Source organism: Trematomus bernacchii, unplaced genomic scaffold, assembly GCF_902827165.1.
Source record: "Trematomus bernacchii unplaced genomic scaffold, fTreBer1.1, whole genome shotgun sequence".
NCBI lineage: Eukaryota > Metazoa > Chordata > Actinopteri > Perciformes > Nototheniidae > Trematomus > Trematomus bernacchii.
In genome coordinates, this window is record NW_022987565.1 from 1,042,688 (window position 1) to 1,055,316 (window position 12,629).

At 41.2% G+C, this 12,629-nt stretch overlaps 1 protein-coding gene across 1 annotated transcript; it reads right to left on the reverse strand.

The window, feature by feature from the left end:
• Positions 1–5,675: 5,675 nt before the first annotated feature.
• Positions 5,676–12,376, reverse strand: LOC117478543. Its single transcript, XM_034125533.1, has 7 exons — positions 12,256–12,376; positions 11,254–11,583; positions 9,766–10,101; positions 9,462–9,587; positions 9,004–9,102; positions 7,041–7,078; positions 5,676–6,566 (listed from the first exon to the last, which is right to left on the reverse strand). Exons 1-7 carry the CDS (start codon positions 12,296–12,298, stop codon positions 6,396–6,398), a joined length of 1,143 nt encoding a protein of 380 aa, XP_033981424.1. The 5' UTR covers positions 12,299–12,376; the 3' UTR covers positions 5,676–6,395.
• Positions 12,377–12,629: the final 253 nt, after the last annotated feature.

The following is a 12,629-nucleotide window of genomic DNA, read 5'->3' on the forward strand; positions in this document are numbered from 1 at the left end:
GGGGGCCGGAGTCGGCCGGACCACCGACAAAACACGGGGGGCCGGAGTCGGCCGGACCACCGACAGGACACGAGGTGCTGGAGTCGGCCGGACCACCGACAGGACACGAGGTGCTGGAGTCGGCCGGACCACCGACAGGACACGAGGTGCTGGAGTCGGCCGGACCACCGACAGGACACGAGGTGCTGGAGTCGGCCGGACCACCGACAGGACACGAGGTGCTGGAGTCGGCCGGACCACCGACAGGAGACGGGGTGCTGGAGTCGGCCGGACCACCGACGGGACACGAGGTGCTGGAGTCGGCCGGACCACCGACAGGACACAAGGTGCTGGAGTCGGCCGGACCACCGACAGGACACGGGGGGCTGGCGTCGGCCGGGGAGCCAGTACTGGAGCCGAAACTGAAGTCGGGACCATGGCTGCTGGGACCGGAACAGGGGCCGGAACCATGGCTGCTGGGGCCGGAACCATGGCCGCTGGGGCCAGAACTGGGGCCGGAACCATGGCTGTGTGGGCCGGTACTAGAGCAGGCACCATGGCTGCTGGGCACGGAACCGGAACACGGAACCATGGCTGTGTGGGATGGTACTGGAGCACGGTACCATGACTGTGTGGACCGGCACTGGAACACGGAAACATGACTGTAAGGTCCGGTTCTGGAGCAGTGACTATGGCTGCTGGGCACGGAACAGAAGCCTGGACCCTGGCTGTGTGAGCCAGGTAATGGAGCACGGAAGCATGGCTGTGTGGGCCGGTACTGGTGCACGGATCCATGGCTGTGTGGGCCGGTACTGGACCACGAGCCGGCCTCCCGACCTTGCGTTTCTCCGAGGCCCCCTGGAGGCTCCGTGGACCTCCAAACGCCAGGCGGGATCCCAAAAAAGGGCCAGAGAATGGAGCTGGAACCACTGGAGCACGGGCTGGAATCTTGGTCTTGCGTCTCCTAGAGATTCTTTGGAGGATCTGTGGGCCTCGCCAGGCCTGGTCATACCCCAGGAAAGGGTTAGAGGCTTCGGACAAGTCCTCAGGACTACTTGTGAAAAGTTGTAGCCACTCAGGCAACATGCTCCTAAGCCAGGGCTGGCGAGCAACCTCCTGACGTGCCTCCTTCAACGCAGCCTCTCTACCACGTCTAGAAGAGGCGCCATTCCAGGTATAAAAAATGTACTCCAGAGAGTACCCAAGACATTCTGCCTGTAGAGCAAAATGATCCGAGTCTGCTGAGTCCAAAGCTGGTCGGTTCATTCTGTTAGGATGGCGTGGAAGGGTAGGACCCAAATGCAGACTATCAAAAAGGTAACAGGTCTCGTAACAAAAAGCGAGCTTTATTTTAAAAGCTGATCAAAAACAAGGCATGAAACAAATGGGTTGTACAAAAAACTGACCGTGACCAACATGGAGGGAGACAGGAGAGACAACCGTGACTGACATGGAGGAAGACAGGAAAAACCAACAATGAACCGACAGGGGAACACAGGAAGAGACAAGACTAAATACAGGGAGGGGTAATCACAAGACAAGACACAGCTGGGGTAAGAGAGGCAGAAACACAAGGGCAACAGGTGAACACAATCAGACAATCAGACACACCAGGGGAACTAATGACAGGAAGGCAAACACAGGAAGAAGGAACAGAGAAGACACAAGGAGGAAAACATTTCAAAACAAAAGTTGGAAAATGAAAACATAAATACAAAACCGTAACAGTGAATTTACTCCAGGTGGAACTAAAGTCTGATTTAAGACTTGATTATATTTCACATCATTAATCTAAATCTGAAAAGTAACTAAAGGTATTAAATAAATGTAGTGGAGTAAAAGTACACCATTTACCTCTGAACTGTAGTGGAGTAGAAGTACAAAGTAGCAAATATTTGAAATACTCAAGTAAAGTGAAACCTGGTTATCAATGAATGACTTCAGCACAAGCTTTAGCTATTTGCATGTTGGTTTTTTTGTGGAATATTATCGCGTGCGAATTAAGACGCTAAATTGTCAAAATCATGCGCTGTGTGTTCTGAAGGGTTGCCTAACCCGGATAGTACACTTTCCTTTCAAATACAATAGGCTACTAGTTATCACTGAGCAATAAACTAAAGACAAATATAGCGACTTTTTGTAAAGAAAGCGGAAAGTGGCAGATAGGACAGAGCTTGATAAAGCATTTAATCGACAGGAGCGTCTAATTTACCGTTATGCTGTGAGCTCCCAGCGAGAGTTGTGCAGGGCTCCGCGGGAGGTGAATAAGCGCGACTTTGCTCACCTCACAGGCGTCCGTTACACAACCACTGCTGTCTCACAGTTCCTCGGTGTCCCGCCCTCTCTGTCTGTCACAGTATGGCCCAATCCCAAACCACGCCCTACACCCTACCCCTACACACTCCCCCTCCGTGACGGAGTGAACTCCGTGGAGTGACACTCGCAGCTCAATGAGGCTCCCTCCTGTCAGATGGAGGGAGTAAATACAGCGGCAAGCTTTGGGACAAACTCCCCTCTCTCCGGCAGAAACAGGAAATGCCGTAACTGTATGTAACAACGGTTTCAAATCAGCATCTCTTAGACAAAAAATTAAAATTAATAACTAAAATAAAACTCCAAACATAACAGAAAAAACACACGACCACATCACACTGAGTTTGGCCTGGAGAACTGACCGTTTATTTGTATCTGCGCATGCTCATTAGCATCACCACGTTTCTTTCACACTCAGGCACGCTCTGATGATGTCATACAACATGACTTTGTTCTTACCCCTAGATTCCACCGGGTCCGAACCGATCCAGTGAGAGCTGAAGGTCGCAGACCGATGAAGCCATTAGAACCACATCATCTGCAAAAAGCAGTGGTGCAATCCTTAGTCCACCGAACTGCAGACCCCCTCCCCCACGACTATGCCTCGAAATCCTATCCATGTATATTACAAACAGGATTGGTGACAAAGCGCAGCCCTGGCGGAGGCCAACCCTCACCTGAAATGGTCTTGCTGGTGATACAGCTTCACCAGCAAGACTGCTGGTAGACCAGCATAAATACCAGCTTCACCAGCATAGACCAGCATCGAATTCATGCTGGTTTCTTCAGCAGGGTAGCCATATGAGGCCGGAGGGCTTTCCTTTGCTTTCAGCTGTCAGATTGTAAACAATCTGTCACGTGACTGGGGGCAGATGACATCGCGGACAAGGTGTGTTTCCCGCAGCAACACGCTACAATACTAATTGTGGGCTTATCATGTTTATTCGGCCACAACAGAAAAAGAAAAAAAAAAGTCTCGCTCTCTCCAGAGGGGCAGGTCAGCCAAAAAGCGCTTACTGTGCACGTCCCTGGCTGTAAATATAAAAAGGGAAATTACGTTATATAGAAAATGACAGAAATAAAAATCTTAAGTGCTTTGACAAAAAAAACATAAAACAAATTCCTCTGTGGAAGCCGTAGTACTGTAAAAAGCACGACCAATCATTTTAGCCGGCCCGGCTAAAATAACTGGATGGCCTACCTGCCTGTCAGCCTTCCATCTGTGCACAAACTTATCTCGTGCCCTCATTGGTCATGTGCGCGTTCGTGTGTGTAGGAGGAGGGGCACTGTAAGGAAGTGGCAGATTTTTTCCGGCTAGTATTTTCAAATTCTAGCTCACTCGAGCTGGTTTCTCCAAAATTACCTACCCCACCTTTAACAAAAGTTTTTATGGATAAAAAAGCAAGAGATGTAAAAAAGCGTTCCCCCACTAGCATTATTGTTTGGGTCTGTGACCGGGGATAAAGCTTGTGGACATTTTTTAAAGGATGCCGCCTAAAGCTACTGTTTTACCTGAACACACACATGCACATGTGCAATATGTGGTGTAATGTGTTTTGGGGTCATACAATAAAATTACAACAGGATTGTATGGTTATGAATGCATTATAAGTTAGTTATGATGTAGTTAAAACAATATTGGATGATAGTCATTATTTTGGAGTGTTTTAGACTGAAATAAATCATGGGTTAAAATTGACCCGCGAACACCATGAACGGTACAAGCTTTCGAACACAACACAAGGGTTAACACAGCTCAACTCGACACGGCTTCTCCAGACACGGTCAAAAACTGTTTGCTACCGTCCCACACACCTGAATCTGATCACCCAGTGTAGTGGCGGCCGGCCCATAGGGGCGCTAGGGGCGCCGCCCCCCCCTCTTCCCACATTAAAAATAAAAAACATAAAAAAAATATATATTAAAAAAATATATTTTTAATTTTAATTTTTAATAAACAAGGTAAATATTATATAATTGGTATCAGTCAAATGTATAATCTACAATAAAATCTCGTTTAAATCGTTACGATGTCTAAAGTTACTGATAAGTCACATGTTTCCTGCCTGGCCTTGCCTGTGTATCATTACCCTCTCTGTGCAGCAAGTGCAGCAAAAGCCAACTGTTGCTATTTTTAAACTATGCCGCCGAAACATAATTTCAGCCAATCAGCGTCGTCAAATCTGATGGTCACAGGGCGCCTACGTCAGCGCCCGGTGCAGTCTGTGAGTTGTTTGGACTCGTATCCAAGGAGACAAAACAGGAAGCTGTCATACACTCTGGAAGCTACCGTGTTGTTCTGCAGTTTGTGTGGGCCTACTGTACTGTTGCACAGTTTATGCTGTAGAAACTATGTCCAGGACAAGGTGTTTGGAAGTTTTGGAAGATTCATAGCTAACCACACTGAAGATTATGGAGGTATTGATCAGTCTTCTCATATTTTTAAGCCTCAATTTGTCCTTCCCCCCCCTCTAACATCACCAGAAGTCATAATTTAGGGGGTCTTTTCTCAATTTTTTTTACCGGGGGAGCATCCCCCCGGACCCCCCTAGTATTGTTTGGTCACCATTTCCACAGCCCCACCTAAAATATTTTCCACCAGCCGCCACTTCCCAGTGATTACATTCACTCACAAGCGAATGCTCCATCTTGTGTTCAATGGCAGAACTGCATGTTACATTAAACTTAATAAAATAAGTAAAATAAAATAAAATAAAAGACACATACATTAGATGCAAAATGATGTTCAATCTGTGATATGGACACTGTTTAGTGTACGTATATATTAAGCAGAACAGAGTTGAATGAACTGTTCATAAATTAAGTCAAACTAGAAGCTTTTACAGGTGTTTAATTTAAATATTCTGTCTCACAAAAAACATTGGTAAAATCTCAAATGTTTTAAGTCAATGCAACATTATTTAAAACTTATTTGCAATTATGAAAAACTGAAACATCCCACTTCTCCATGACAACTGAACAAACCATAAGATTGTTATACGATGTTGAAATCTCCAGAAAAAGAAAGTTAATGAACCGTAGAGTTTCAGATCTAAGAGAGCATGTTGACAGAAATACAAAGTGTACTCACTGAGGACGAAGAAGATCAAACTGTGTCCATGTTTGAGTCTCTGATGGTTGAACGCTGTCTCTCTTTCTTCTTCACCGGCAAACCAACACGTTTTCACTTCTCTAAACGATGGAGCCCCTGCTTAAAAGAAAACACTAACACCTGCATGTGTATCACGTATCTTTCACTTGAAAACTTTGTAACTTAATGCAGAAAACAATATATTTTGCTTTTAACATTTACATTATTCAATGTTAAGTCTGAGGAAAAGTGTACTTTGTATTAAGCCAAAAAAACATATTATTGTCAAACACATTTCAGAAATGTTTTATTTTTATCCCGAGGAAATTATCCAGAGTATAAAAAAGCAGGAAGAGGTCGAATATAAAATACAATATAAAAAATAAAACTCCATAAAAATGGTACAAGTCCAAATATATATGTACAGTATAAAACAATAGAAACAAGTCATAAGGATTATACATATGTGCGAGTGGCATCTTGCATCCCGTACTGACCACATCACCTGGTTGAAGTAAAATAGTTTAATATCTATTTATTTATATTCCGCTATAATTAAACATTTCTGTAAATCAAGTCTTTAACCAAAATAGTCAACCGTATTTGGAAGCAAAAATACCTAATGCTAATCTGCTAACTTTACTAGAACAGTTTATCTTACACAAATAACTTTAATACCATATATTATAACTTGGAATAAAATCAACCTAATAAATACATTGAAGGCATAAAATAGCTTTTTACATTAAATTACATATAATAAAGATAACTTTTATCCAAATGGACGTACAATAAGTGCAACCAGCTTTGACCTGAAGCAAACTGTTGAAGCGGCACGTTTGTGAACTAGAGCAGAGCTGGACTTATCATCACATGAGCAGGTCATTCAAAGCAGGTTTGAAATAAGTAAATGGTTAAATAATCGTACATATTCCCACAAACATCTCTCTGTTTCAGAATATTTACACGGCTGCTTAATTCACACCAGCTTCTTCTGCCAGACTGTGAGAGTTATTGGGGGTCGTTAACAGTAGAGTACAGAGGGGGCTCATCAGAGCTAGCTTCCACCCGAGGAACAGAGTAGATAACACACTCAGCGTCACCGTGGAAACCGCTGTGGGACGAGCCGACACTGACAAATTTGATTTCAGAGTAGGCGGGTTGACTCGGGTCGTCTTCAGCCTGGAGTAAAAAACATTGCTGGATTAAATGTGTCTTTAACAACAGAACAAAACAAGCAACTGGACTTTGTTGTGAATTAACGTCATCAAACACTTAAAAAAGTTCTGTTTGTTTAGGTCTTTTATTCATATATACACATATTATATTATTGCAGACATTGTCCGAAATTAATCAAAGCCAGCATCTCAGTAAATATGAATAGGAAGAAGCAACGGGTACAACAAATATAGCTCTACCGAGCTAATGTGTTGTTATCCCAAAGTTAGAATTGTATAACTTTTATGGTGTATTTTGTAAATTAGCTGCAGCGAAATTGTTGTAGCAATCATTGGTTTTGGCTCAATTTGGTTGTGTTTATTTGGCGTAAGTGTAAATTGAAGAGATTTCCCCAGGAGATCTCACATAGACCCTTGTACACTTAGTGGGTCTACAGAAAAGTGTATTAATATGATGCTCAGATTTTCTCAAACTCACCTCTGGTGCAGAAGCACATTGTGTTTCCTCATGAGGTTCTGAAAAACACAACAGTACTTTGAGAAAAAGACTCAGAACAGATTTTCAAACATGACATCACACATTCCCCATTTGAACCAATATTTAGGCCAACCATTCAAATCAGAGTAAAACAAGATAAATAGATGTGTTTTGAGTTTGTAAACAACAGAATATACAGTATATTTAATAATTAACCACCCTGCCAAATTTCAGTTACGAAAGAAACTTTATTAAAGTTTCAATGAAAAAAATTAACAACCAATGACTGTACATGTTTCTAAAATGCAGTGGACCTATCATGCTATATTTAAATGATATATTGTAGGGCCATACCTATATAAGGTATATTTATACGTTTCTGTTTTCAAAATACCAAACAGATCATGCATTTTAGCCATGCCTCATTTCGCTCTATTTGCTGTTCTCCAGCCCTGTTTTTGCAGGGGTCTGATTCTGTGAGCTGCAGCTGACCACGCCCCCCTGCAGGAGAGGGGAGCCGGAGCGTGCTCTGATCAAGTCAGAAGAGGGCGAGAAAAATAGATCTCCGTCCTCCGTGTTTTATTATAGCCTATTATTATATAGAGTCGTTATTCATTTGTTTTAAAGCTCAATAAATAACAAAGAAGACCTTTGACTGGCACTTTTCTAATTTTGTCCGGAAGATTTAAACTTTAACGGACATCTTGACCGGCGAAAGAAAACCTAACTGAAACTCTGCCGCACGGTCCCCTCGTTCCTTGGAAGAGGCGGAGAGGTGGGTGTTTGTCATCTGCTGGCGGACTAACCGGAGAGAATTACAGTGCTTGCCTCGACGGGGAGGGATTACATTGAATTAAAGCAGCAGGAGCAAACGCTTGCCTCGGGGAGGGAGAAAAAAAGCCACAGCGGAGAATAAACAGAAGGGTAACCATGGTAACCATGGGCGGGAAGTCTTCTTCGCTGCTTTTGTGGCAGACTACAGCGCCACTTGCAGGCCTGGCATATGTACTACAGCGTCTCCAGCGCTTTCGAGCGGCAATGGCCGGCCGTGGCCCAACCCCACATTCCCCTGATAGGTGGAAAGTTGGCCCAATAGCCGTAGCGCCACCGTCCTGACGTCAGGACAGTGTTCAAATCTGGATCAGTTTTTATCAGATCCGTTGCAGCCCCTTTTTTAGAGATTTGGGTATGGAGGAAAATAGAGAGGGTTGTGTTTTCTGACACTTGGTGAGTTCCCTGGAACACCGGGGACACATATTCATGTATAAAAGACGTACAAAAGTGCATTTTGTATGATAGGTCCCCTTTAAAAAAAGCCTCTGATCTGACTTCACTGAGTCTCCAAAATAGAGGAAGCTATACTCTTAGCTCTCTCTATTTTTATGTGTTTGTGAAAAGCTTATTTTTGTAAATGGCATAAGTTTTGTAGATAGACTGATTTGCAGTCAGGTGTGATATAGATTTAAATGTATGTTGTTGTTTTTTAAATCGTATTATTGTGTAGTTGCATACAGTAGATAGTACTAGACTGTTTGATGTTAGTGATGTTGCAACTTACAAAGCATAAATCTAGCACCTGTTTCTTCTGCAACAACTGAAGGATTGTCACTCTACAAGAACCAGTGATAACAAAACCTTTAGACTGAGCAGCAGTTGGGTTATTCTTAATGCTGTAAATGAATATCCGTACAACCAATCTGGTGATGGGGGATGGACATTGTGTGTGAGAAACTTATTTTAGAATTGTGCGTCTGCTTTTAAAGTTAATAGGTCAAGAGAAAACAGACACATTTTCAGTGAGACATGTTTTGTGTGTGTGTGTGTGTGTGTGTGTGTGTGTGTGTGTGTGTGTGTGTGTGTGCGTGCGTGCGTGCGTGCGTGCGTGCGTGTGTGTGTGTGTGTGTGTGTGTGTGTGTGTGTGTGTGTGTGTGTGTGTGTGTGTGTGTGTGTGTGTGTTCCTCACCTTTGGCTTTACAAATCCTCTTCCTGCAGAATACCAGCACAGACAGTGATGACACGATGACCAGGACGACCAGAGTCAGAAACAAATACAGGATCACAGCTGTTTGAGCACAAGAACAAGTTACAGTTAATGGTAAACTATGACATCTAACCATTTTGTTTTTCAAGGGGGGGACAGGTTATCTTTAGGGGAAGATAACAGATCAACAGTATTTGAATTTGCCATATACTGTGAAAATAGAGTCAATCTTTTGAACGCTGAGAACCTGATTTCAAGGTGCAGCATTTTAAAATCTGCTTTGAAATGTGTTTTGAAAGATACTAATTGAAATGTACAGGCTGTGAGTCTAGAAAAGGCAAAGAACGATATGATGGAAGAATGTGATGGCCATTCCAATGCTTTATTATGCTTCATAAGTTGTTGAAACGTTATCTAGTAAACACAGGGTGTGGATGTACCTTTAGTTGTTTCAGGCTGCTTGGTGGTTTTAGGGGTGGCTGGTGAAGTTGTGGAACTTTCCCTTTTGTTTGTTGTTGTTGAGGATGCTGATGAGACTGATGATGAAGGTGTAGAAGTGGTCAGAGCTGTGAACAAAAACAAGCAGACACAAAGAAGTCCTGATGAGAGAAATTAGATCCTCCTGTGTGTCTGTGAGTGTCGGCTGAACTCTTTTAAATTGAGAGTTGAAAACATCAGCAGCTGTCAGTGAAAACTGTCTTCAGAGACATGAACAAACATTTTCATTATCAAGCAGAAACTCACCATCAGTGACGATGAGCATAAACCTCTGGTATTGATTCCGAGAGGAAGTTATGCCCAGACCACACCTGTACCCTCCTGAGTCAGACTGGGTCAGCTGTTTGATGCTCACATACAGAAAATATCCTGTTGAAAATCCTTGAGTAGATCTCATGCTGTATCTGCCATTTTTCTGATCTGCATTACTAGTCGTTTCCACAAGATTGTCTCCTTCTTCACATTCTTCCTTGCAGAAGTACTTCTTGTTTCCATATTCAGTAAAGGAGCATTGAACTACAATATTCCCTCCAGTTCTAGCATTGATTGTTTTTTCTGCAGAAGGATCACCAACAAGTTTTGCTGTTGAAAAAAACAAACAATCAAAAGTTACTATGTGTAGTTTACAAATGGTAATTCAATATTTTTGACTATGTATATTTCAAAACTTGATCCAGTCACTGAGGCTAAAGGTGTGACTATTTAATGAAACAGCCTTTTAATTAAATATTTTCCTCTGAGATTTAGCAAATCATTATCTTTCGCTGTGCTCAGAATTGGATTTGATATAATTAGATTTTGGATTTATATTAGATTTGAATGCTTTAATAAAATCGTTGGCTTTGTATTTTGTTTTATTATAAATAGTATCTGATTGAGGTTAACTGATAATTAAATATGTTTAAACTTTAAAGATCATCTGTTGCAAAGAATGACATTTATTTTGAAAGGATTTCTTTACCCCTTGAAATTATCATTTTATATTATGACATACCCTGAGTTACCTTGAATTCATATGCTCATAACTTCCCTAAAACCTTACTTATCTAAACACTTCTGCATTAACTGTTCTTGAGAAAAGAGAAGCTTGTCTCTTTATGCAGAAGTGTTTTAAACGGTGAGGTTTAAGCAGAATGCATGTTTTAGGGAAGTAGTGCGCACACAATAAATGACATTTGGACTATACAGCATTAGTTGTGTTAGAGTTAGTTAACGGATGTTTTAATATATTTCTGCTGTTGTAAAACACGGCCCCGAATTAATTTAACATTCATTAAGACTTTTCTCCATTTTGGGATTCTTTGTTCACCGTGGAGTCACGCTAGAAAAAGTTATCAAATTCAAGATGATCTGAAAATTGTAATTTGGGGGTAAAGTATTCCTTTAAAGCCCGACCGCAGCCACAAACCACCAGTTCAGTTGTTAATATTTATTTTCTATTGATCTCAATCTATTACTAATTGTCTTACTTTTTAACAGAACAGAGAGCGGCCATATGATCTACTACATTCAGCAAAGAGCACACACAACAGATCAATATGCTCGTGCCCCCGGTATTACATTCTTCATCAATAATATTCTAAACAATAATATTAAAAAACACTTGTGTACGTGTGTCAGTTTCGGTTTATGAGTTACTTTCAGAAGACATGTAGGATTTAGATAAGTTAAAGGTGAAAAGGTAAAACTATTATTTAGACAAGGAAGAAGATTCAGTTTTTAGTAGAAACTCACCATCAATAACGATGATTTCAATATTCTCGTATGAAGGCGATGACAAATATGGTCCCGCACCACACCAGTACTCTCCTGAGTCAGACTTGGTCAGCTGAGTGATGGTCACAAAATAATGTCTATCTTCATAATCAATGCTGTATCTGCCACTCTGAGCTGGGGCACCGGTTGTTTCAATGAGAATGTCTTCTTGTTCACATGGTTCCTTACAGAAGAGCATCCTGATTCCATACCAAGTAAAGGAGCATTTAACTCTGAAATATTCTCCTTCAATTCCTGAATAGACAGAGAGTTGGGCACTGACGAGACCAGTGCTTCCATCCTGCAGAGCTGAACAAAAGATGAACCATCATTAGTATTGGTCAGTACTTCCTGTAAGATGCTGCAGTCTGATCACAACACTTCCTGTTTCACATGAACACAGATCCTCAGAGTTAAACCTGTGACTGAAGATCACCATCAGCACTGCAGGTTAATGTTACCGTTTGGTCTGAGATCTTTATCCTTCTTTAGACACAAAGACTACATGAAGTCTCCATCTGTAACTTTAAGCTTTACATTAACGCAAATCCTAATAGTACATCATCTTTTATTTTTTATGTCCACACCACTTCACCAAAAAATTAGATAGATAGATATATATATAAACAAATATAATAAGTCAAAATTAACATTAGCGGCATGTAAATAAAAAATCAAAAGATTAATAAATGAATCAAGAAAATTATTTGCAGATTAAATGATTATGAAAACAGTAAAATCAAGCATGTACATTATTTTACAAAATAATCAGTCTTTATGACTTAGTTTTACTCGTTCAGTAAGACGATGATAACTGAGTTTAATGATGATGTACAGTTTTTTGAGGAAGTGAAACACACATTTGAAGCTACTAATAAGCCAAACTTTGGAAGATTTTAATAACTTGTTGAAGACTTGCATTAATTCAATAAAAAGGAAAATGCTTAAATTACTGAGATGAAAATAAAGTGATGTACTCACAGAAGAGGAAGAAGAAGCAGATCAAAGTGTGAGAGACTTTCATGCTGAGACTCTGATGGTTTATCACTGACTCTCTTTCTTCACTGGCTAACCAGGAACTTGTTACTTCTTTAAATGATGAAGTCCCTCCTCCAAACACAACACAGCTCTACTCTCCTCCCCAACGCAGAAACACTATGGTCTAAAAATACTCCATTGAAAGTACTGAATTCAAAATGTTACTTGGGTAAAAGCACAAAAGTATCAAGTATAAAAAATGTATAAAAGAATCACTATGCATAAAAGCACATTTCAAAGTGTTATCATAGAATATTTGGTTTAATGATCATTTCATTTTATTGTTGTAGTTTATATAGAGCCAATTTTAGATACTT

Coding starts and splice junctions, on each gene's coding strand:
- LOC117478543 (XM_034125533.1), bottom strand. CDS start 12,298: ATGAAAGTCTCTCACACTTTGATCTGCTTCTTCTTCCTCTTCT. Junction 9,103..9,461: donor GCAGCCTGAAACAACTAAAG/GTACATCCACAC, acceptor GTGCTCAAACAG/CTGTGATCCTGTATTTGTTT. Junction 7,079..9,003: donor GAGGATTTGTAAAGCCAAAG/GTGAGGAACACA, acceptor TGTGTTTTTCAG/AACCTCATGAGGAAACACAA.